Source organism: Narcine bancroftii, chromosome 2 (genome assembly GCF_036971445.1).
Source record: "Narcine bancroftii isolate sNarBan1 chromosome 2, sNarBan1.hap1, whole genome shotgun sequence".
NCBI lineage: Eukaryota > Metazoa > Chordata > Chondrichthyes > Torpediniformes > Narcinidae > Narcine > Narcine bancroftii.
Window position 1 is genome coordinate 193645221 of NC_091470.1, and position 27365 is coordinate 193672585.

Genomic DNA, 27365 nt, shown 5'->3' on the forward strand with positions numbered 1-27365 from the left:
GTGTGGGGACCGACACGGGGCTGTGGGGAGAGAGCAGGGCAGTGGGATCAGTATGAGGACCAAATTGGGACTGTGGGGAGAGAGGGGGATAGTCAGATCAGTTTGGGTATACAGTATACAATTTCCTATAGCTAGTGATCGCTTTTTCTAAATTGCTGCCAGCTTGCTCACTGTAACTGAATAATAATGGGACCATGGACGTATACGCAGTCAGACACAGCCTGAATGGATGTTAAGCGGCACATACCTCTATTTTCAATAAAATGTCTTGTATTTTTATGTTCTTCTCACTTACCCTTTCAACCCAAATGCTCCTTCAATTAGTTTCCCCATAAGTATGTGAATAATTGTACCAAGCTAGTTGTATATGAGAAAAAGGAGGAAAGGTCCCTACTCAGCCAGTCACAAAGTTTATGTTGGAAAATTCCTATCTGATGCCCAGGTGCCTTATTGCTCCAAGTACATATTGATCTCAAACTTCAATACAGACAAGAATCAAGCATCCAAATTCTTTTATGTTTCCACACGTCATCACTTTCATGAGTCTTAAATGCCTAAATCTTGAGAATGGCAGGCCATCACACTACATCTCCCCCTGCCCCCTGGACTCCACTTTTGACTCCTGCTACCTTAGAAAAGTAGTTATCCCATTGCAGCTAAAACACCCCCCCCCCCAACCTGCATGAAATAACAGACCACCAGATTCATACTCCCGAAGGAACCCCAAAAGAGTAAAGTTATGTTGCTTTTGTTCCATACTGACTGCTCTATTATTTCATCTACTGGTCTGCTCAATCATTGCATTTTTGATACATCAGCCCTTCAGTCCATGATGTCCCAATTTAGGAAACTTACTCTCAACCTTTTTCCCTTCCTCACACTCTTAACACTATTTTTCTTACGTCTGTGTGTCTATATAAGTCTTTTGAATGTCCCTATTGTACCAATGTCCTTCACCACACTCAGCAATGCATTCTACTCTCTAAGAGTAAAAAACTTACCTTTGATATTTCTTCTAAACTTTCCTCCATTCACCTTAAACAGATGTCCCCTGGTATTTATTATTGTCATCCCATGTGAAAATAAACTTGAATTTGAGATAAGGAAGGACCCAGATTTAATAACCAATCATCTCAAGTATCTCAGTCAAGATAACAATTGGGTGCTGCCAATTACTTAGGTCCCTGAGTTCGAGGTGAAAATTCTATGGAATTGTTTCTGTATTTTCCCTGAAATAGAAATGAATTTAGCTTTAAAGTTCCTACAGTTAAATAGTGTGCTGAAACTCACATCCAAGGTTCACATGTCATCTCTAGATACTTAAATGTGTAGAGATGATATCTGGCACACCTGGAACTAATTAAGGAAATATGAAACTCATTCTCCCTGCACAGTTGGGGATTTGAAAGATGAGATTGGTCATCATTTTTGTTGTTAAATCTGGAAATTAAGAGCCTGGAATTAAGCCAGGAAAAGAATCAAGATGGGAATTTGTCATGATCCAAATTGCTCCTACAACAGAGGACATGGGTTAAGGATGAAAGGGGAAAAGTTTAGAGGGAACATTAGAGGAAACCTCTTCAGAGAGCAGTGGGAGTGTGGAATGAGCTGCCAGCTTACATGTTGAATGGAGCCTCAATTTTAATTTTTAACAAGAATTTGGAAAGGCACATGGATTGGAGGGGTATGGAGGACTATAGTCGAGGTGCAGGTCAGTGGGATTAGGGAGAATAATAGTTCAGCATGAACTAGAAGAGCCAAAGGGTCTATTTCTATGCTGTATCATTCCTAACAAGATCAAGTGATTGAATGGCCTACACTTTTTGCTCAAAAGTTTGCAAGGAAATCAATTGTCGGTGCTTGTAAACCATATTCGGTTTGAATACTATTTGATCATACGTGCATACCGCCAAACCTGACCTGTCCTTACCAAACAAGAATGCCAAAAGTCCACATATTTATGTTGCTTAAGTAGAAAAATACCAGATTCACCTAATGCAATTTCCTCATCATCATCAATGAATCTGGTGAACTCAGGAACAATTTTCTTTGGCTGGCCCTTTCGTTTATGCTTTCTTCTTTCCTTTTTAGATTCACTTGCTTCATCTAAAAGCAAGAGTTAGTAACAAAAAAAAGTTACTGCTTGGAAATATCTTGCATAAATATTACAGACAAATAACCCTCCCACTTTTGAAACTACATTATTTAGTGCAGTAAAAGCAATTTTTTGCGATAGTCAGTGGAAAAAAATAATGTTCCAATTTATGATGAATATATTATGTCCTCAATTTCCTGGCAGCTGCATATCTCATGAGATGCGTCAATATTCCAAATAAATGATCTTCTTTGAAATGCTCTTACGCCCTTTAAAAAAATAGAACCTGCCACTCTTGGCTTGTTGGGTCTTTTTGTGAATTCCAGCTAGATCTCAGGTACCTGACTCTCAATCGTGTTTGTAAAATGACCTAACAACCTACTGGGTTGTCTCTTTCACTGGTAAAGGGGCCAGAAAGGCTCAAGGGCAACAGGACAGAATCCCACCAGGAACTGTCCCAATTAACGTATGTGAATTCAGTGGAGTTTTCCCTCATTAAAAATATCCTAACATAGTTCTGATGGTGCAGGAATGGGAAGGCTGCCAGGCCACTCTTTCTTCAGGCCATGCACATTGTAGAATCATTCTGTAATTGACCTATGAACCTTTAAAAACTAAGAATAAAAAGGTAAGTTATCTTCTGAAAGGGAAACTAGGAATGGTCAATAAATACCAACCTTGCCAATATGTGAGGCTGAACTGATTGGATTGACTGACAGCCTCTCTTTCATGATTTAAGGTTGTCCAGACACATCCAAATGGACACTGGGTATTGCTGAATGTTCCAGTGCTCCGAACATCAGTTAGTTCAGGAATAGCCAAACTTTTTTGGTTGTGGGCCACATAGAGAAAAATGTAAGGAGTTAAGGGCCAATAATACATTGGCCTAGCAATGTATTAAGCCTAGCAGTTTTCAACCAGTTTCACTTCAGGAAAAACTGTGTTTTTAGACCAAAAAAACCACTGTGCCATTGAAAATTCATTAATACAGTTCATGGTCAAGTGTCCACTTTAATGATCATAATGCAATGAATCAATCTGTATATAAGCTATTTATTAAAGATAGTCTATTAAACTTAACAGATTCCTTGCAAATCAAACAAACACACTTGACTTCTTTGGAAAAGTATTATTTTCCCACCGTGTCTGAAATTTTCAGCATTTCCTGTATTTTCTGTATTTCAGTTCCACCATGTTTATTCAACTGAGTTAAACTTTTTTTTAACTGAGATAGACGTGTTTTTTTCTAAATGAGGTGCTTTTTCAATGATGAGAAACATTGCAAAGGTGAGTTTAGTTGTTCAAAATGGCAGCAACATCTAGTGTTGAAACTAAGAAGTACAATGTACATCCAGTGCAATTTATTGTTAAGAGTCTATATTCTAACAGGCTATATTCCATTTTATTTTTAAAATTCACCCTGAGCCACTTAAAAATGGGTGGCCCGGGGGCCATAGTTTGGCCACCCCTGAGTTAGTCCATTGTGAATTAACACAATAACACATATTTATAGGCACTGACAATTTTTTGGGCAGAAGTACTTTCCCACAGGTTGTAGCTAAAACCACATTTTATTGGAGACGTTAGTCAATATTTGAAAGTCCAGGAATCTGCACACATACTTAATTTTTTTAAACCAAAAACCCAACACAAAAAAATTATTTGACCCAAATCTTTATAGTTCTCTTCCATAATCTGCTGGAAAACTCATGGAATGGAGAACCATGTTCAAGCATATAGCCAGTGAAAACACAAAATGCTGGAAGAACTCAGCAGGTCTCACAGCATCCATAGAAGGTAAAGATATAATACTGACGTTTCAGGCTTGAGCCCTTCTAAAGGCTGAGTTCCTCCAGCATTTCTATATGTCGGTGTAGCATAGATAAAAGCTCAAACTCAACTGGAGGGAGAACTAACGCTTTTATTAGCTTACAACACAAGTAGGGTTCATGAACAGTCTTCAGAGGGGTTCTGGATTTAGGTGGGAAACCAGAGTTATATACTGGCCCTTGGGGAGGGGCCGGGAGGCAGTACCAGTTGTCAGTACAAGACACTTCTAGTGAATCCCAGTTCACTGCAGTCAGTAATATATCTTTAAATCTTATGGATTCTGCGAAACCTGCTGAGTTCCTTCAGCATTTCTGTGTTTTCACGACAATCACAGCATGTGCAGGCTTTCATGTTTCACCTAAACCACATAGCTATAGATGTATAGACAAAGTAAATGCGAGTAGGCTCTTTCCACTTTGATTAGGAGAGATAAATATAAGAGGACATGCACAAGTTGAAAGGGGAAAGGTTTAGGGGGATCATTAGGGTGAACTTTTTCACTCAGAGTGGTTGGAGTGTGGAACAAGATACCTTCTGACTGGGTAAATTAAGGCTCAATCTGAAATTTTAAAAATAAACTGGATAGGTACTTGGATGGAAGAGGTCTGGAGGGTTATAGAATGGCTGCAGGTCTGTGGGACTAGCAGTATGATGTTTTCAGCACAGATTAGAAGGGCAGAATAGCCTGTTTTCTGTGTTGTAGTCCTGAAAACTACAATGCAACAAATTTGCTTAAATATCCATCAAACAAGCCGATTACATCCTCTGTATTATAGTCTCACTTTACTGTATAATATTTGCTTAATTTGTACAAAATTTATTTATTGCTTACTTATATTGGTGATGATTTTATTTTTCCGAGATAATCTGTTAACTTTCTTGTCCTTTGCTTTGGTCTTTGTTTTCCAAACTCCCTGCATCTCTATTTCCTCGTTAGCGTTATCTATGAAGGGTTCAGTATTCTCTCTATATGAAAATAAATATTTCAGGTGAGCACAGATGAAAACAAGCCAACAGCTTTTTAATGAATTGCTGATGAAGATTATAATTATCAATCTGGCATAAATTCTTGATGAATGGAACTAATTCAGAAGCCAAATTTTATATATTTATTTATAGAACCCTGCATCATAGAAACAGGACCCTTTTAGTCTGTGCCAAACCATTTTTTTGGCCCACTGACCTGTACCCAGTCCATAGCCCCCCATATCCCTCCCATTCATGTACCTGTCCAAATTCTTCTTAAATGTTAACACTGAGTTAAAATTTAACATGAATTTAACATGGAGCTCAGTCACATTTCTGAATGGTGAGAATTGCACCATCCCTGCTTTCAGTTCAACTCATGATTTTACTGGTTATCCTTAACTCAAAAACCAGATTGAATCACATGAACCTATATCAATTTCTGACAAAAAGGGGTCAGGTTTTTCTCTTAGAACCATAAAACATTACAGCACAGAAGCAGGCCTTAAAGTCCCACTTTCTAATCTCTAGTCCTTCTGACCTGTACCCCAACCATAGTCCTCCATGCTTCTCCCATCCATATAGCTGTCCAAATTTGAAATAAATAAATCTGAAATTCTTCTTAAATGTTCAATTTGAGCTCACATTCACCACCTCAGCTGGCAGCTTGTTCCACACTCCCACCAGTCTTCATGTGAAGAAGTTCCCCTTAAACTTTTCCCCTTTCACTCTTAACCCATGTCCTCTCGTTTGTATCTCACTTACCTTCAGTGGAAAAAGCTGACCTATCCCACTGATAATTTTAATTACCTCGATCAAATCTCCCCTTATTCTTCTACGCGCCAGGGAATAAAGTCCAAACCTGTTTAACCTTTCCCAGTAACTCAGTTCCTGAAGTCTGGCAGCATTTTAGTAAATCTTCTCTGCACTCTTTCTATCTTTCCTGTAGTTAGATGACCAAAACTGCACACAATACTTCAAATTTGGCCTCACCAATGTCTTATACAACTTTATCCATAACATCCAACTCCTATACTCAATACTTTGATTTATCAAGGCCAAAAGCTCTCTTTACAATCCTGTCTGCCTGTGCTGCCACTTTCAGGGAATTATATATCTGTATTCCCAGATCCCTCTATTCTCAGTGCCCGATAATTTACCATGTATGTCCTTTCTTGGTTTGTCCTTCCAAAATGCAACTCCTCACTGCATTAAATTCCATCTGCTATTTTTCAACCGATTTTTTCAGCTTGTCCAGATCCCTTTGCAAATTTTAAAAATCTTTTTCATTGTCCATATCACCTCCAATCTTAGTGTCATCTGCAAACCTGTTGATCCAATTTATGCAATGAACATGCATGACATACAAACTTCTAACCCCAAATATTTTGGGAAGTATTTAATCTCAGTGTTAATACTTAGATTAACATTCTAATTCTAAATAATCATTCTAAATTCTAAACAATTCTAAATAATCATTTTTTACTCTGACATCTGGACACTAACCTGACAAATAGCAATTTGTTGTCATCCTGAAATCTTTTCAGTTCATGCTTCTGACGACTAGCTGTTATGAAATCCAATAAGCAAAAGTCAGCATCATTATTCTCAGAGGTCTAATTTCAAAACTGAAGCAAACAAAATTAAATTAAATGATTGACCACTTAATTGTAAATAATCTCATTAAATTTTCATCCAAATAATCATCCCTGCCAATTTTCTCCTCATCTCTCTTTCGCTGAAGGATTTGACTTCATGACTCTAGGTCAGCCATTCTAAACAGGGGCCATACAGCCCCACCCCGAGGATCACAACATATTTAAGGAGGGGGGCCACAGACAGAAATCATAAAATTTTTTTATGTTTTTTAAATAGTTGGTAAGAGAAAAGTATGGAAGAAACCAACTAAACAACAGCTTCACAAAGAAGGGGGCCCATAAACTTGGAGCAGAGTCCAAAGGGGGTCATAGCCTAAAAAAGGATTGAGAAGGGGTACTCAAGGTAATGCTGCAGGTGCAAAGTCCATTGTTGTTCCCTGCCAAGTGCTCAAACCATGTTTGAACTTCAATAGCAAAGCCCGATTTTAAATCAGATCATGGGATTAGCATAATGATCAAGCATATTTTTTTCCACCCCACAGCTCATATTCTAAGGTTTAACTCTAAACATTTCTTAATATTGGGTGCATTTCCTCCCTCACAATAATTCCTGTAGAGACTAGTATCTATCACTTGGCCAGCTAATAATATAGCAGTGGGTTGAGGGAAAACTTCAAGGTTGGTGAAGGATATCCTGAAGTAAATAGATTCAGGAATCTATTGCCCAGGATAGAAAAAGTCCAGTTTTATTCAAATTGTGAGGAAAATTTCCAGCCTTCACGCAAACCTCGAAAAAATTAAAACTGAAATTTACCTGAGTCTCTGAAAGCAGTTTTTTATTGCAGTACGAACACGTCTCCAGAATGGAGGACCATCGCCTTCCCAAGATCGTCTTATATGGCGAGCTCTCCACTGGCCACCGTGACAGAGGTGCACCAAAGAAAAGGTACAAGGACTGCCTAAAGAAATCTCTTGGTGCCTGCCACATTGACCACCGCCAGTGGGCTGATAACGCCTCAAACCGTGCATCTTGGCGCCTCACAGTTTGGCGGGCAGCAACCTCCTTTGAAGAAGACCGCAGAGCCCACCTCACTGACAAAAGGCAAAGGAGGAAAAACCCAACACCCAACCCCAACCAACCAATTTTCCCCTGCAGCCGCTGCAACCGTGTCTGCCTGTCCCGCATCGGACTTGTCAGCCACAAACGAGCCTGCAGCTGACGTGGACTTTTACCCCCTCCATAAATCTTCGTCTGCGAAGCCAAGTCAAAGACAAAGAAGAAGACGAACACTTGGTATCATTGCCTCTTGCCCACCTAAACACAAGTTCATCAGAGGCAGTTTGATAGGGATGGTATGGGAAAAGGGGAGGTGAAATACAGTGAGGCACTTTTGAACCTCAACAGCCTTGCAGCTAAATCAAAATGATTTACCTGGTTGGGCACTGAATAATCTAAAAATATTTAACTCAACTTTTTATACTGTTTTAAAAGTTTCAGTGGATCAATTGCAGAAGGATTTGCCTTGTGAAGGGCCAGAAAAATGATAATGAGCTTATTGTACATATGGCCTTACTTGCAGCTGAATAGGTACATTTAAAGAAAAACTATAAATTAAATGAAAAGAGGCAATAAATACATTAGATAATAAATATTCACACTAACCTTAGTGCAAAAAATGTGATTTGCAGACAGTCCATGATTAATGTTCAAGAGTCTAGTAGTTATCGGAAGAGTGCATATCCATGTGAAGATATTTTTGATGAAGGAAAAGTCATTAAAATCACATAGATTGACTGGGTCAGTGCTTTGATCTGCTGCTCTGTGGGCCTTCTGGCCCTATTTGCTGAACACAAAATTTGCTTGGCTTGTTTGTTTTGAGTACAAGTGCACCCTCTGGTGGTCTCCATCCCCACTGCACACAGTGAAATGTTTACTTTTTTTGGACATTCAGCACAATAACAGGCCCTTTTGCCCCACAAGCCTGTGCTACTCAATTATACCCAATTACCCTACAACCCCAATACATTTCGAATGGGGGGGGGAGAAACCAGTGCCCCTGGAGAAAACCCACACAGACATGGGTCTGTGTGACAAACTCCTTGCAGACAGCATGAGATTTGAACATATACCAATTGCTGGCGCTGTAATGGTGTGACACTAACCACTACGCCAACCATGCCATACTTTTCCTTTTTCGAAACAAAATTACACCTAGGAAGATTTTGGCCCATTGTAAGATCTGAAAGACCTATTCACTCGTTCCCAACTTTATCCCAGCACCAGTAATGGCTCAGAAACATTTTTAATCAGAAAAATGCCTAATATTTACAGAAATCCATCAGTTAAATTTCCATTGTAGTGAAACTAATTTCTTTTACTGATCACCCTAGTGCGAGAGGATTCTGGCTGCACATCTTGCCAGAACCTTCTTTGGCTAATAGCTTGTAAAAGTATCCATAGCCAGAAATAAGAAAGGCAATCAATCCCTCAGGTCTTGACCAGCATCTGAGCCCCATGGACAAACAAGTGTTTCAGAATTCTACATAGGAACAAGAATTCATACATGGCTCAGTTCTACCCTTCAATGTGAGATTACACACATCTATAATGACTCATGTCCCTTAATAATTTTATCTAACAAAACTACATAAATTTAACTTTTTAAAATCTTAATAAACTGAATTAATTAACACATTTCAAATATTCTTTCTATGCAAACATTCCTAATTTCATGTGTAAACATGATGGCTGCAATTTTAAGATTATGCCACTTAATTCTCCAGATGTAATTTCTCTGCATCAACCATGCCAACGGTATTATCGGATCAACCTTCATCTGTAGTGTCAACATGGGAGGAATTGCTCTTGTTCCCTCTGGATTATTTTCTATTTCTCACCTGCATGCTAGCTAATTGTGCTTTGAATAAAAGACATAGCATTCCAGAGCAAACAGAAATCACTCAGTCCTGTCTCACCACTATCATTCTTCTTCACTCCATGTTATCCTTTGATCAGCAGAAATTTCCTCCAGTGAATGGGTAATAGTCACACCTTTGATTATTATCACCAATTTAGTTGCATGGTCACTGTTCCAATCTGGCATCTGAACCTGATCCAGGCCTTTCAAAGCCTGAGGTGGCATTAACAAAGCTGACTCCAATCATCACATATTCAATCCACCCTGAAGAGGGAAATTTCGATCAAGTCTTTGTGACATTTAGAATTAGTTCTATTGAAGTTTACCTTCAGTTTAAATGTATTGTCACATGAGGTGGGGTACAGTGAAAATGTTTGGTCTGCATGTCATCCAGCAGTCAACCCACACATAAGTACTGCAAATGTAACAGTACAGAGTTGGCAAGAAAGAGAGATCAGTTAGAATGGAGAAAGGGCAAATTAGCTATCCTTATACATCTATTAACTATTCCAATGATTCCACACCCTACCTTCACTTTTGCTACATAAAGGTACTGTTTGACCTTCTGAGTTTCTCCAGCATTTATGTGTTTTTTCCACACCCTAAATCAGTGCTTATCCAAAACTAATTCATGGATCTTAATTCTTGAAGAGGGTCATGTATTTAAAGAAGGCAAATCAGGGAATTGAGGTCTGTGGGAAACTAGCACAGAAGCTGACTGAGGCCTGGGGCAGATCAGCAATAATCACTTTGAATGGCAGGACAGACTTGTGGGGTTGAGTCACTTACTCCTATATGTTCTTAACTTGTTCCAGTCTCATCCATCACACCTATATTTACTGATCTACATTTCCCCTAATTCCCCTGAATCTATCCTTGGCCTGTTTCTATTTCTCACCTGCACACAACACAACGTTCAGTACATACAATGAACACTCACAGATCTGTCACATCACTATCTCTCATTCTTACTTCCTTGCCTTTTGTTTCAAGTTTTTCCAAAAATTTCCTCCTTCCCCATTTTTGTACCAACTTCCAGCCTTCCAGAACTTTTATGTTCTTTCACATCTGGCATCTTGCTATATTTAATCTTTTACCAACAGTAATCCTAATCTTTGGAATTCCCACTGTTCTCCTCCTTTAAAATGTACCTTTATACCTTCCTCTTGGATCAAATCTTTTTTCTTCTTTCTTGATATCTCTTTTTATCACTCAGTGTTAATTTTACTGAATTGTTTGATTCTTAAAATTTTCTTTTGCACAATTACATTTTCAGGTGGAGCCATATAAATGCAAGCTTTATTGTTTTTAATATATTCTGTTCTCACGATGAAGCCAATTAAGCTATTTTTTTATTCTATGAATCTTCACATATACCCCATACTTTCCTCTTTGGTGTTTAAAACTGTAAACAATATTCTGGATGAGATTTGACAAGTCCCTGTGCAAATAGAATATAATGTCTTTCGATTCAGATTTATTGCCAGAGTACACACATGACATGACATCACATACAACCCTGAGATTCTTTTTCCTGTGGACCAGGCAGAATTACCACCTATTGGCAGTGCAAAACAAAACTGTACTCAACATACACACGTAAACAAATAAAGAAATGTAAACAAAGTGTGCAACATAGAGATTAAAAAAACAGAATTCCTAACCTGAATATGATGGTATTTGCCTGTATAATTTCTTTTTTCCAACTGTTCACTTGCTTTGCTGAACTACATACTTGGTCAGATGACCGTCTCTCAGCATTAAGGAAATGCTACAATCTGTCTTTCATAGATCCGAACTATATGAACTCAAACATTCCGACAATTAAATCCTGCCATGATTTTGTCCAATAACATCCTGCTCTTCTCTGCCATATTTCCTATACCTAATAGTGCCATCTGCAGACTAAAACATACAAGTTTCTTCTCACTCATCCAAGTTATCAATATATATTGTGAAAAACTTAAGCACCACATGAATCCCTGGGAACTCTCCCCTGCCATTCATCCTGCCCAGCTTGGATATCATACTCTAAAGTTTGGAATAAAAACTGAAGTTCATTCTTATTTAATTTTTTATTTTTCACACCATAAATCACATTAGCCATGATGCACACTTTTTCCTTTTCACACATATACAGTGACATTTTCTCCCCCCCCCCCCCCCCCACCTTCCCCCTCCCATCCATTTAAGGTATACAATCTAGGATACATTAAACCAGTCAGACAATGTTGTCACTCAACAAAAATACACCAGAAATTCTATTGAGTCCATTCTTTTCTTTCCTTCTCCTTCCATCAACTTAGGTATTGATTGTCCCCGGTAGGTTTTCGCTATTGTATTTAATGTAAGGCTCCCATATTTGTTTGAATATTTCAATATTATTTCTTAAACTATATGTTATTTTTTCTAATGGAATACATTTATTAATTTCTATATACCATTGTTGTATTTTCAAATTATCTTCCAATTTCCAGGTTGACATAATACATTTTTTTGCTATGGCTAGAGCTATCTTAATAAATCTTTTTTGTGCATCCTCCAAATCAATTCCAAATTCTTTGTTTTTTATGTTACTTAGGAGAAAGATCTCTGGATTCTTTGGTATATTGTTTTCTGTTATTTTATTTAATATCTGATAGAGATCTTCCCAAAATTTTTCTACTTTCTCACATGTCCAGATTGCATGAATTGTTGTTCCCAATTCTTTTTTACATCGAAAACATCTATCAGATACTGTTGGGTCCCATTTATTTAACTTTTGAAGTGTAATGTATAGTCTGTGTATCCAGTTATATTGTATCATACGTAGCCTCGTATTTATTGTATTTCTCATCGTTCCAGAACATACTTTCTCCCATGTTTCATTTTTTATCTTTATATTTAAATCTTGTTCCCATTTTTGTTTAGTTTTACCATTTGTTTCCTCATTCTCCTTTTCTTGCAGTTTAATATACATATTTGTTATAAATCTTTTGATTATCATTGTATCTGTAATCACATATTCAAGGTTACTTCCCTCTGGCAAACTCAAACTGCTTCCTAATTTATCCTTCAAGTAGGATCTCAATTGGTAATATGCCAGCACTGTATCTTGAGTTATATTGTACTTATCTTTCATTTGTTCAAAGGATAAGAATCTATTTCCTGAAAAACAATTTTCTATTCTTTTAATCCCTTTTTTTTTCCCATTCTCTAAAGGAAAGGTTATCTATTGTAAAAGAGAGTAACTTGTTTTGCGTCAATATTAGTTTTGGTAATTGATAATTTGTTTTATTTCTTTCTACATGAATCTTCTTCCAAATATTGAGGAGATGATGTAATACTGGAGAACTTCTATGTTGTACCAATTTTTCAACCCATTTATATAATATGTGTTCAGGTATCTTTTCCCCTATTTTATCTAATTCTAATCTCGTCCAGTCTGGTTTTTCCCTTGTTTGATAAAAATCTGATAGGTATCTTAATTGTGCGGCTCTATAATAATTTTTAAAGTTTGGCAGTTGTAAGCCTCCTTGTTTATACCATTCTGTTAATTTATCTAGTGCTATCCTCGGTTTCCCCCCTCTCCATAAAAATTTCCTTATTATTTTCTTTAACTCCTTGAAGAATTTTTCTGTCAGTTGTATTGGCAATGCCTGAAATAAGTATAATATCCTTGGAAAAATGTTCATTTTAATACAGTTTATCCTTCCTATTAGTGTTAGTGGTAAATCTTTCCAATGCTCTAAATCGTCCTGTAATTTTTTCATTAGTGGATAATAATTGAGTTTATATAGTTGGCCGAGATTTTTGTTTATTTGTACACCTAGGTATCTTATTGTCTGCATTTGCCATCTAAATGGAGATTCCTTCTTAAATTTTGAGAAATCCGCATTATTCATAGGCATTGCTTCACTTTTATTTACGTTTATCTTGTAACCCGACACTTCTCCATATTCCTTCAATTTCTTATATAATTCTTTTATTGATAGTTCTGGTTCTGTTAAGAATCAAATAGACAGGTTTTATATTCCTTGTCTTTTATTTTTATTCCTTTTATATTATTATCTATTCTTATCAATTCTGCTAGTGGTTCTATAGCTAACGCAAACAATAAAGGTGATAGTGGGCATCCCTGCCGCATTGACCTGCTTAACTTAAATTGCTTTGATACATGTCCATTTACTGTCACTTTCGCTAACGGTCCCTTATATAATGCTTTAATCCAATTAATATACTTCTCCGGTAAACTGAATTTTTGCAATACTTTGAACAAATAATTCCATTCTACTCTGTCAAAGGCCTTCTCTGCGTCTAAAGCAACTGCTACTGTAGGTGCTTTACTTCCTTCTACTGCATGAATTAAGTTAATAAATTTACAAATACTGTCTGTTGTGCGTCTTTTTTTGATAAATCCAGTTTGGTCTAAATTTACCATTTTCGGTACATGCTCTGCTAATCTGTTTGCTAATAGTTTAGCTATTATCTTATAATCTGTGTTTAGTAAAGATATTGGTCTATATGACGCTGGTGAGAGTGGATCTTTCCCTTGCTTTAGTATTACTGTAATTATTGCTGTTTTACATGAATCTGGTAAGCTTTGTGTTTCATCAATCTGGTTGATTACATCCAGGAGGGGCGGAATTAATAAGTCTTTAAATGTTTTGTAGAATTCTATTGGGAATCCATCCTCTCCTGGTGTCTTATTATTTGGTAATTTTTTTATTATCTCTTGTATTTCTACTATTCCAAATGGCTCTGTTAATTCATTTTGTTCCTCTATTTGTAGTTTTGGTAGTTCAATTTTAGTCAGAAATTCATCTATTTTCCCTTCTTTCCCTTCGTTTTCAGTTTGGTATAATTGTTCATAGAATTCTCTAAAGTTTTCCTTGATTTCTTTTGGATTATATGTAATTTGTTTGTCTTTTTTCCTTGATGCCAATACCATTTTCTTAGCTTGTTCTGTCTTAAGCTGCCATGCTAGGATTTTGTGCGTTTTTTCACCCAGTTCATAATATTTCTGTTTTGTCTTCATTATATTCTTCTCCACCTTATATGTTTGTAGTGTTTCATATTTTATTTTTTTATCCGCCAATTCTCTTCTTTTAGTTGTATCTTCCTTCATTGCTAATTTTTTTTTCTATATTTACTATTTCCCTTTCCAACTGCTCTGTTTCCTGATATAGTCCTTCTTCATCTTGGTTACATAACATTATTTGCCCTCTAATGAATGCTTTCATTGCATCCCATAGTATAAACTTATCTTCCACTGATTCCGTATTTATTTCAAAATACATTTTTAATTGTTTTTCAATAAATTCTCTAAAATCCTGCCTTTTAAGTAACATGGGGTTTAATCCCCATCTATACATTCTTGGAGGGATGTCCTCTAGCTTTACTGTCAATATTAAGGGTGAATGGTCCGATAGTATTCTAGCTTTATATTCTGTTTTTCTTACTCTATCTTGCATACTAGCTGATAACAAAAATAGGTCTATTCTTGAGTATGTTTTATGTCTAGCCGAGTAATATGAATATTCCTTTTCTTTTGAGTGTTGTTTCCTCCATATTTCCAAAAGTTGCATTTCTTCCATTGATTTAATTATAAATTTGGTTACTTTGTTCTTTCTGTTAATTTTTTCCCCAGTTTTATCCATATTTGAATCCAAATTCAGGTTGAAATCCCCTCCTATTAATATGTTCCCTTGCGTATTTGCTACCTTCAAAAAGATATCTTGCATAAACTTTTGATCTTCTTCGTTAGGTGAATATACATTGAGTAGATTCCAAAACTCCAAATATATCTGACATTTTATCATTACATATCTCCCTGCTGGATCTATTATTTCCTCTTCTATTTTAAATGGCACATTTTTACTAATTAATATAGCCACTCCTCTTGCTTTTGAATTATACGACGCTGCTGTTACATGTCCTACCCAATCTCTCTTTAATTTCTTGTGCTCCAATTCAGTTAAGTGTGTTTCTTGCACAAATGCTATATCAATTTTTTCTTTTTTCAGTAAATTTAGCACTTTCTTCCTTTTAATTTGGTTATGTATTCCATTAATATTTAAAGTCATATAGTTCAACGTAGCCATTTTATACTTTGTTTATCTTCCCTTTCCGTTTTTCCATCATTACCTTTCCTCCTTTTCCATTTCTGTTTGCTTATTTTAAACCCTTTATAAGACAACATTCCTAAAACATCAAACATTTTCCTTATTCTCCTATTTAAAACTTCTTTAGCCCCAATCTCCCCTTCCCCTCCTGAGTTGTCCTTTATCCCTTGTCGGACAACCACATCTCCCCTCTCCATTTGGGTTTGCGAATTCACTCGCAAGCGTCAGCTGATTTTGCAGTGACCGCAACTCCTCCCCACCCAGCCCCCCCCCCCAGAAAAGATTTCACTTTTCATATGTAACAAAGGTCACTCTTTTAGTTCCCTCCTTATTCCCTCTATTCCATTTCCTTCCCTTATTAATTCTTGTCTATACTATCTATATTTTCCTCTAAATACGGATACATTCACGTATGCACATTATACATCTACAGACTTATACCTCTTTACCCACATACATATAAATCGTGGTCATTTTTACTCTCATTACACGTCTTCATCCCTCAGTCTATTTTGTAATTGTTCTGCAAATTTTCGTGCTTCTTCTGGATCCGAGAATAGTCTGTTTTGTTGTCCTGGAATAAATATTTTCAATACCGCTGGATGCTTTAGTATAAATTTATACCCTTTCTTCCATAAAATCGCCTTTGCTGTATTGAACTCCTTTCTCTTCTTTAGGAGTTCAAAACTTATATCTGGATAAATGAAGATTTTTTGCCCTTTGTACTCCAGTGGCTTGTTGCCCTCTCTTACTTTTTCCATTGTCTTCTCCAGTACCTTTTCTCTTGTATTATATCTTTGGAATTTTACTAAAATAGATCTTGGTTTTTGTTGTGGTTGTGGTTTAAAGGCCAATGCTCTATGTGCCCTTTCTATTTCCATTTCTTGCTATAGTTCTGGACATCCTAGGATCCTAGGGATCCAATCTTTTATAAACTCTCTCATATTCTTGCCTTCTTCATCTTCCTTAAGGCCCACTATCTTTATGTTATTTCTTCTGTTATAATTTTCCATTATATCTATTTTCTGAGCTAACAGTTCTTGTGTCTCTATAACTTTTTTATTAGATTCCTCTAATTTCTTTTTTAAGTCCTCTACCTCCATTTCTACTGCTGCTTCCCGCTCTTCCATCTTGTCCATTTTCTTTCCCATTTCTGTTAAGGTCATATCTATTTTATTCATTTTCTCTTCTGTGTTGATTATTCTTCTTCTTAAATCATTAAATTCCTGTGTTTGCCATTCTTTAAATGACTCCATGTATTCTTTAATAAGAGAAAGTATATCCTTTATCTTGCCTTTCCCTTCTTCTTCTATTTCACTGTACTCTTCCTCTTCCTCTTCTTCTTCCTCTGGGTTGGCCATCTGTTGTTTCTTTGTTGCCCTTTTCTTCTCTTCTTTCTTGTTTCCATTGTCTTCTGTGTTCTCTTCTTGCTGCAGGTGTTCTGCAGCTGTCGTTGCCGGCTGTGGAGATCGTCTCCCCAGCTGGTCACCCCTCCCGTCGGTGTGTTTTTTTCATGCACACCGCGCACTTTTACTCAGCTCAACGAGCCATTTTTGTAGTCCACTTTCTACCGACCTGAGGGAGCGGGTTTCTCTCTCCACCGCGGGCCTCTTCGAACAGGTAAGGCCTTCTCCTTCTTCCTCCGTTGTCTTCTCTTCCTCTCTTCTTACCGTTGATTTCGATTTTTCTTTTTTTGTCGCCATCTTCTTTCCACCTTTATACTCACTTTTCTTTGACTTTTATTTCTGTGCCTTTGTGTTTTCCTTTGTTTTTTCTGACTTTTCTGGAGAGGGTTGGAGTTCACCGTCCGGCCACTACTCCATCACGTGACTCCCCCCAACTGAAGTTCATTCTTCATGTGCACAGAAGTTTTTACAAGTTACCTCCTCTATTTCTAAATCCCCTTTTCCTTCATTCACCTCTCCAATCTAATTTTGAAGGCTGCTATTCACACTGAAAATGCCTAATAACTCATCATGTAATCTTATTTAGCTCCGTTTCATATCTAATGCTTTTTCTTCAGGGTGGTGGCTGGTGCTTTTTTCAATTAGCTAGATTTGTCAATGAGGCTTTTATTTTCTCCATCCATGGTTCTAAAAAAAAATCTTCCATTTAATAAGAGACCAGTTATTCTGAAATGTCTAATTCTATCTTTATTTTGTCATACGAAGCACAATTTTAGTGATTGTTTTGCATTCTATAGAATCCAGAATCAGAATGTTCTTGTCATGCTATGTCACGAAATTCGTCATTTTGCAGTAGCATCACAGATGCATAAATTGCTAAAAATTACATTTTTTTTAAATAAAAAGAAATCAGTGCAAAAGTTAGTGCATGGTTAGCATAGCGGTTAGTGACCCAGGTTTGAATCCGAGGCTGTCTTTGTACATTGCGAGTTTGCATGTTCTCCCGTTGTCTGTGAAGCTTTCCTTCAGGTGTTCTGGGTTCCTCCCACCCACCAGAATGTACGGGGTTATAGGTTAATTTGGGTGGGACAGGTTTAAATGGCCAGAATCAGCTTCTACCATGCTGTAAATAAAATTTATATGAGAAAAGTGAGGTAATATCAGTGGTTCATTATCTATTCAGAAATATGATGGCAGAGGGGAAGAATGGGCAGCACATTTGGCGTAGCAGTTAGTGCAATGCCTTTACAGCACCAGCAATTGTGACCAGGGTTCGAACCCGTGATGTCTGTAAGGAGTGTGTACATTCTTCCTGTGTCTGCATGGGTTTTCCCCAGGGGCTCCAGTTTTCTCCCACTGTTCGAAACAAACCAGGAGTGTAGGTTAATTGAGTGTAAATTGGGTGGTACAGACCCGTGGGCCAAAATGGCCTGTAACTGTGCTGTAAGTCTAAATTAAAATTTTAAATTAACATCCCACCAAGATTTTGTACAGTCAAGATAATTGAGATTTTGTACAGCCTTAGTATTAAAATTCTGTTTGTTTGATTTTTCCTGGAGTCTGTGAATCTGTATCCTTAAAATTTCTCTTCTCAACTAAAGCGGTGAGCTTACAGACTGCAAGTCTGCACAATTGTTAACCCCTTTCTGATGCTGAATTGCATTTACAAATATTTAGTCCATTTTTTGTCTTTTCACAAATTTTCTGGGTCTTCTAAAGAATTTGCTTCATTTCCTACGTTTCAACGTCACATTCTCTTGGACTGCATCTAAATCATTAATCAAAATTGACCAAGTTTCACCCTGTGGGGTGCTATCTCTCACCTCCAACCATTACAATACTAAACGACCTTAACTTTCTCTTTAACCCACAGATCATGGGCAGCAGGGAACAATCCCACCTGCAAGTTCCCTTCAGTGTCACACATCATTCTGACTTGGCTGTTCCTTCATCATTACTGGGGCCAATGCAGCAACTGCAGGAACACTACTGCCAAACAAATTGCAATAGTTAGGTTGTTCACCCCTTCTCAAGGATAATCAGAGACAAAGAAGTCCTTGTTCCAAAGAAGTAACAATCAAATTATTAAAAATCTATTTTTAAAAACATGGATATTGTTCTTTGCAAGAAACACAGCAGCACAGGATATTCCACAAGCAGCAAGGTAATAGTGTTCCTTGTGTAGCTGGTTGTGGGATAGATGTCATTCAAACTACTGAGATAAAATGGAATGCTTGGCTTTGATGAGTTCGCTCATGTCCATTTAAAAGGACAACAGGGCTCTGTATACTATCTCTTCTTGACTTGTTGCCATTGAAGCTTCGTTTAGATTTTACTGCTTCAGTTCTTTGGTTGGGATTTGATCCCACCTCCTTCTTGTCTGAGGGATGCATTTTAGATTTCACTAGGATCGGGCCATCACACAAGACCACAAAAAAATAGGAGCAAGAGTTGGTCACCTGGCCCTTCAACTCTCCCCTGACATTCAATTTGATTATGCCTTTTCTGTGCCAAATTCCCATAGCCCTCAACCTGCTGGTCTTTCAAACATTTATCTAACTCCACTTCTAATGATCTGAATTCTAGTGACTTGCCACTTCCTGCAAAAATACATTTCAACATAACTTAGTTTTGCATGATGGGCCCCTTATCTTGATAATATGTCTCCATGTCCTTTCTTTTCTTTTTCAATCTTTTTTATTAATATTTCATAATATATACAACATAAAGAAAATAGAAATAATGTCTACAAGATAAGTATCATATATAAATTCCAAAGAGTGAAAATGTGACATATTAGAATAATTCTCCTAACAAAGAAAATAGATAAAGAAATAATTATTAAAAAATCCAAATTATCTACTAAAAAATAATTTAAAAAAACAAAAATCAACTGAGTGGCCTATCGCAAAGATATGTCGAATAGTTTAAACCATAGTTCCAGTCCACACCTGCAGATAACAAAAACAGCAAGATTTATATTATGTCTGGAAAGGAAGAGTTCATTCATAAAATGATGCCAGCTATATCCCAAGAAAGTAATCAATAAATAGTTCCCATGTTTCTTCAAATGTATAAGAGTGAATAGAGACAATGAGCATACATGAATGTATCTGTACTTAGAGGAAAATATAGATAGTATAGACAAGAATTAATAAGGGAAGGTAATGGAATAGAGAGAATAAGGAGGGAATTAAAAGAGTGACCTTTGTGACATATGAAAAGTGAAATCTTTTCTGGGGGAGGCGGGGTGGGGGGAAATAGCGGTCACTGCAAAATCAGTTGACGCTTGCGAGTGGATTCGCAAATCCAAATGGAGAGGGGAGATGTGGTTGTCCGACAAGGGATAAAGGACAACTCAGGAGGGGAAGGGGAGATTGGGGATAAATAAGATAGAAATAGGAGAATAAGGAAAATGTTAGATGTTGTAGGAATGTTGTCTTATAAAGAGTTGAAAATAAGAAAACAGAAATGGAAAAGGAGGAAAGGTAATGATGGAAAAACGGAAAGAGAAGATAAACAAAATATAAAAGGGCTACGCTGAACTATATGTCTTTAAATATTAATGGAATACATAACCAAATTAAAAGGAAGAAACTACCAAATTTAAATGAATAAATGTATTCCATTAAAAAAAAATAACATATTGGTTAAGAAATAAGATTGAAATATTCGAACAAGTATAGGAGCCTTACATTAAATACAATAGCGAAAACCTACCGGGGACAAACAGTACCTAAGTTGATGGAAGGAGAAGGAAAGAAAAGAATGGACTCAGTAGAATTTCTGGTGTAATTTTGTTGAATGACAACATTGTCTGACTGGCTTAATGCAACCTAGATTGTATACCTAAAATGGATGAGAGGGGGGGGAGAAAAAGTCACTGTATATGTGTGAAAAAGAAATAGTGTATATCATGGCTAATGTGATTTATGGTGTGAAAAATAAAAAAAAAAAAGTAGTCTTTGTATGTAAAATATGACCTGATTTTTTTTTCTAGATTTAAGAAAGACACAACATGAGAAAGCCATTGAAATAATGTAGGAGAATCAGTCTTTCCATTTTAGTAAAATGGCTCTCAATGAAGCCACCTCAGTATTGCATCTATCACAAGTAGAGCTTGTATTAGGAAAGATGCAAACTAGTTTATGTTTAAAAGGGAGGCCTACATTAAATATAAGAAACAAGGTATAAACAAGACGCTTAGAAAATACATGAATTGTAAAAAGAAGCTTAAGAAAGAAATTAGGAAAGCAAAAAGAAGACTATAGTGAACAGGGTGAAAGTAAATCTTTCTTTCTTCTTCTTCTTTGGCTTGGCTTCGCGGACGAAGATTTATGGAGGGGTAATGTCCACGTCAGCTGCAGGCTCGTTTGTGGCTGACAAGTCCGATGCGGGACAGGCAGACACAGTTGCAGCGGTTGCAAGGGATAATTGGTTGGTTGGGGTTGGGTGTTGGGTTTTTCCTCCTTTGTCTTTTGTCAGTGAGGTGGGCTCTGCTGTCTTCTTCAAAGGAGGTTGCTGCCCGCCGAACTGTGAGGCACCAAGATGCACGGTTTGAGGCGATATCAGCCCACTGGCGGTGGTCAATGTGGCAGGCACCAAGAGATTTCTTGAGGCAGTCCTTGTACCTCTTCTTTGGTGCACCTCTGTCTCGGTGGCCAGTGGAGAGCTCACCATATAACACGATCTTGGGAAGGCGATGGTCCTCCATTCTGGAGACGTGACCTACCCAGCGCAGTTGGATCTTCAGCAGCGTGGATTCGATGCTGTCGGCCTCTGCCATCTCGAGTACTTCGATGTTGGAGATGAAGTCGCTCCAATGAATGTTGAGGATGGAGCGGAGACAACGCTGGTGGAAGCGTTCTAGGAGCCCTAGGTGATGCCGGTAAATGACCCATGATTCGGAGCCGAACAGGAGTGTGGGTATGACAACGGCTCTGTATAAGCTAATTTTTGTGAGGTTTTTCAGTTGGTTGTTTTTCCAGACTCTTTTGTGTAGGCGCTATTTGCCTTGGCGAGTCTGTTGTCTATCTCGTTGTCGATCTTTGCATCCGATGAAATGGTGCAGCCGAGATAGGTAAACTGGTTGACGGGTTTTTACAAATATGTATATAGCAAAAGGAGAGTGAAGGATAAAATTGGTTCCTTAGAGAATCAGAGCGGACAACTGTGTGTAGAGCCGAATGAGATGGGGGAGATATTGAATGAGTTCTTCTCATTGGTATTCACTAGGGAAAAGGATATGGAATCGTGTAGGATAAGAGAAGCAAAAGGGGTGATTATGGAAAATGTAGAGATTAGGAAAGAGGGAGTGTTGGAACTTTTGAGGCATATAAAGGTAGATAAGTCTCCAGGTCCCGATGGGATTTTCCCCAGGACTTTCAGAGAAGTCAGGGAGGAAATAGCGAAGGCTTTGACAGTGATTTTTCAAAAGACACTAGAGGGTCATGGTGCCGCGGGATTGGTGTATCACAAACATGGTTCCTCTGTTTTAAAAGGGCTCCAGTTTTAGGCTCACCAATTATAGGCCAGCAAGTTTGATGTTGGTGGTCAGTAAACTAATGGAAAATATTCTTAGGGACTACAGGGGAAGGTGCTATGACCGAGGGGGGGGGGGGGGGGAGAGAGGGAAGGGAGGAGCATTGGTAGGGAAGGAGGAGTGCATGAGGGAGTCACAGAGGGAATGGTCCCCACAGAAGGCAGAGAGGGGAAGATGTCTAGTAGTGGGATCCTGTTGCAAGTGCTGGAAATTCTGGAGGATAATGTTTTAGATGCAGAGGCTTAAGGGGTGGTAGGCAAGGACAAGGGGAACCCAGTGTTTGTTGCATCTGCAGAGGAGCTAGTGGAGTTGTTCAAGTGAACCAGTACGAACTTGAAGGGCCGACATGGCCTGTTTCCGTGCTGTAAACGGTTATATGGTTATAATAAGTATAAGTATCTAGAGAGGCAGGGACTGATCACGAACACCCAACATGGGGTTGTACGGGGAAGGTCATGTTGACAAACCTTGTTGAATTTTTTGAGGAGGTGACTGGGAAGTCTATATGGATTTCAGTAAGGCCTTCGATAAGGTTCAAAATGGAAGGTTGGTAAGGAAGGTTCAGGCAGTAGATATTAATGTTGAGATTGTCAGATGGGTTCAACAGTGGCCAGAAGGTAGATGCCAGAGAGTCATGGTAGATATCTTTCTGTCAGGGTGGTGGCCGGTGATGAGTGGTGGCCAGTGACGAGCGGTGTTCCACGGGGATTGGTGTTGGGTCCCTTGTTGTTTGTCATTTATATTAATGATTTGGATGATGGAATGGTAAATTGGGTTACTAAATATGTGGACGACAAAAGTAGGGGGAATTGTGGATAGTAAAGATGGTTTTCAGAGACTGCAGAAGGATTTGGACTGCTTAGAGGAGTGGGCTGGAAGCTGGCAGATGGAGTTTAATACCAATAAGTGTAAAGTTCTTCATTTTGGGAAGAATAATCAAAACAGGACATATTCAGTGAAGGGGAGGGCATTGAGGAATGTAGAGGAACAGAGAGATCTTGGAATAATGGTTCATCGTTCTTTGAAAGTGGAATCTCGTGGATAGAGTGGTAAAGGCGGCTTTTAGTATGCTGGCCTTTATAAATCAAAGCATAGAATATAGGAGTTGGGAAGTGATGTCAAGACTATTCAAGGCACTGGTGAGGCCAAATTTGGAATAGAGTGTGCAATTCTGGTCCCCAAATTCTAGGAAGGCTATCAAAAAGGTAGAAAGGGTGCAGAGAAGATTTACTAAAATTTTACCTGGATTGCAGTATCTAGAATACAAAGAAAGATTGATTAGACTGGGTCTTTATTCATTGGAATGTATAAGGTTGAGGGTGGATTTGATAGAGGTATTTAAAATTATGAGGGGGAAAGATAGAGTGGATGTGAATAGGCTCTTCCCCTTGAGGATAGGTGACATTGGAATGAAAGGTCAGGAGTTAAGGGTTAGGGGCCAAAAGTTTAGAAGTAACATGAGAGGGAGCTTCTTCACTCAAAGAGTGGTAGCTGAATGGAATGACCTTCCGGAAGAGGTGGTTGCAGCAAGGTCAATTTTGTCATTTAAGAAAAAGTTGGATGTGAGGGGATTGGAGGGTTATGGGCAGGGTGCAGGTAAGTGGGACTAGAGGAGATCATTTAAATCGATATGGACTAGAGGGGCTGAGATGGCCTGTTTCTGTACCATAATTATTATATGGTTATATAAGCCCTATAAACTATTTTAAACTGTATTAAAGAATGACGAGCACAAAATGAAGAAATATTAACTAGCCCAGTATTTCTTCCCCATGTTTCAGGAGATAATGTTAGTTGAAGTTCTGATTCCCATATTTGTCGAATCTTATCCATGGGGACTGATCTCAAATTTAATATAACAGTATAAATAGTACCAATTAAACTCTTCAGAAAGGGGTTTAACTGAAAAAAAGTGTCAAGTAAATCTGCATGTTGTAATGTTAGATAATTAGAATATCTCCTTGTTCTACATTATCCTATTAGTGAAAACTAGTGGAAGAATCTCAAACAAGGGAGCATAGTATCATAGCCTTTTTAACAGAGCCAAGATGAGAATGACTATCCTTGACATCAAGGAAACATGACCAAGCACGGCATCAAATTAAAAGACAACAAGGAGTTAGAGAGGTATCTAATACCAAAGGGACCGTGATTATTGGAGTTCAATCATTGCATCCCAGGTCATCAATTAGAGCATTGTTCTCGATCCAATCTCCAATTATTTCAGCACTGATGGTCCTCCTATCACAGAGTCAGAAATGGGGATGTCTGCTGATAGTTGCACAATGTTTAATTCCATTGCAAGTCCTCAAAAAATTAAGCAGTTTATGATTCCTTGAGGCAAGACCAAGGCAATTTTCGGGCAAAGATTATGTGGCACAAATATTAATGTCACAAAAGTACTAGGCAATGATCATGTCCAGCCACAGACAGCATAACCGCCATGACTTTCAATGGTTTTACCCTTGTTGAGCTCCCCATTATCAATATTCTTGGAGATCACCATTAACTGGAAACTCAGAAGGACCAACCACATCAGATCTCTAGTTAAAAGAGCAGAAGAGAACCTGGGACCTTGTGCAGGGCAATTCACCTCCTGACATCTCAAAGGCTTTTCATTATGTACAAGTCTGGACCACAATGCCTGAAAAAGCTCAACATCATCCAAAACAAAACAGCCTAGTTGATCGACACCCCATTTACCATCTTAAACATTCACTGCTGACATCATCAGTGCAATGATCCATTCTATGTCCCCTCTACAATGGTTTAATTCATTTAAAGGATGTGGGTTCTGCAGGCTAAGGCAGCATTTAATTGTGGTGCGCGCTGCCTGGTTAATCTTCACCAGTAAATCCTCACAAACCGAGGATTTCTCTTACCAAAAACGAGGGCACACTGAAGCATCATAATTTTCAGGGTCCCTGCAGGTCACATGTCATCCTGTCTTGGTGCATCAAAGTGTTTAAATCCTGGAACTCTCTGCTCTATTGCTTAACAGTACCAGTATTGGGAGGACTAACTTTACAACAGTAATTGAGGACTGGCAATTAACACTGGACTTGTAACATCTGTAACTTAGAAAAAAATTTCCAACAATAAACCACAGCTGACATGATAAGATTTGTGGCCTTATTATATCCCGTTGGTTGCTTTCTTTTCCCTTAATTTATTTACCTCATATTTTGACTTTAACTAGGAACTAAAATGTTCTCTATCATGAATAAGAAAGAAATAACTTACAATTTACATAGCATCCTCCATTCTCTTTTAATATCAAATCACTTAACAGCCAATCTGAATTGTCAACAATCTTGCTATTAGGAAGCAAGGTTGCGAACTGGTAGACAAGGTGCCAAACAGAAGAAAAACAAATAATCGGATGAAACAAAATTTTCTTTCTGGAGTTAAAAACACTAATACTGGAGGAACTCAGCATCATCCATAGGAGGTAAAGAAAATATAACGGCACAGTTAGCAACACTGTTGCAGCACCAACAAATCTGGCGTTGTTGTTCGGAGGCTGTACGTTCTCCATGTCTGCGTGGGTTTCATCTGGGTGGTCCGGTTCATCCCACCCTTCAAATAGACTAATTGGGTATAATTCCGCGGCATGGGCTCATGGACCGGAAGGGCCTTGTTTCTGTTCTGTATATCTTTAAATTTAATTTAACTAACGTTTTGGTCTTGAGTCCTTCTTCAAGGTATGAGTAAAAAGCAGGCAGGCGCATGACTTAAAAAACAGGGACAAAGGAAAGATGGGGGAAGAGCACAAGCTAACAGAAAGGCGATAATTGGACATGGATAGGACAACAGAGGAAAGGTGATATTTGATCAGGGGAAGGAGTGGCTCTGTGACTGCAAAGCTGAAAGCAGCAGAGGGGAAAGGAAAGAGAGAGACAAACAGACAGAGAGGCAGAGCTAGAGGAGAGTAAATAAGGGATGGGGTGGGGGGAGGCAGCAGTTAATAGAAACCAAAGAAGTTGATATTACTGCCATCCAGTTGGCGAGCGCAAAGACAGAAGGTGAGGTGTTGTTCCCCAATTTCCGGGTATTCTCAGTCTTGCAGTGCATGAGATCATGCAGACATGTCGGCAAGGGAATGCGGTGGAGAATTGAAATGGGTAGCCACTGGGAGATCCATGCTATTGTGGTGGACAGAGCTGAGGTGCGTAGCAAAGTGATTTCCCAGTCTACGATGTAGAGACCACAACGGGGGGCACTGGCTGCAGATTCACAAGTGAAGTATTGCTTCTCTTGGAAGGACTAAAACTTTATTTTAGTAATGTTGGTTTAATAAGTATAGGCTTGGACAGCAAATTCTTTCTGTCCACTTGAGAGGGTAAGCAAGGTTACAGATTGACATAGGCACCCTTTATTCCCTCTCTACAGCATTAAACTGTTAGCCTGCATCACGTGCTTGTTCCTACAGGGTAACGTGAACCTCAACTCTCCTGGGAAAGGCAAAAATGCTCCCTACTGAGCCTGAGGTGGCACAGATGTTAAACTAACGGCATATAATTACACAAAATGACTGTCACCCTTTTTTAAGGATTAGTATTTCATTGGCCATTCTCCAGTACTCCCACATACATCACGACTCAAAATATAATTTCTAGGGATTTAGCAATTATCCCCTTAGGATCCAGAATGCCACCACAGAACTTTGGTGCTTTTACATTTACTTCAAATAATTTTAAATCTTTTATGTATTCATAATATATAAAATTTATTATATATTCATAATTAGTTTATATTTTTTGTTCAGTTTAATTCTATTTTCCCAGATTTTATGAAATGTTCCAAAAAATTGGGATTTTTGGTTATTAGAAAGAAGCAAAATGAATTTGTTCTTCATGGTTGATATTTATTGCAGAGGGGAATTTTGAAGGTGAAAATAATCAAT

General features: G+C 38.1%; 1 protein-coding gene across 5 annotated transcripts in view; it reads right to left on the minus strand.

Annotated features, from left to right (window-relative positions):
• Nucleotides 1-27365, minus strand: part of LOC138754875 (zinc finger CW-type PWWP domain protein 1-like) — a 131318-nt gene that overhangs the window by 70869 nt on the left and 33084 nt on the right. For 4 of the 5 annotated variants that reach the window (XM_069919812.1, XM_069919811.1, XM_069919813.1 and 1 more), the window contains 3 exons: nucleotides 6398-6458; nucleotides 4758-4891; nucleotides 1993-2106 (listed from right to left, as the gene is read on the minus strand). In XM_069919812.1, the coding sequence (XP_069775913.1) occupies nucleotides 1993-2106; nucleotides 4758-4891; nucleotides 6398-6458 (309 nt within the window). The remainder of the gene's footprint in view (nucleotides 1-1992; nucleotides 2107-4757; nucleotides 4892-6397; nucleotides 6459-27365) is intronic. The other variant, XM_069919815.1, reaches the window with a different exon arrangement.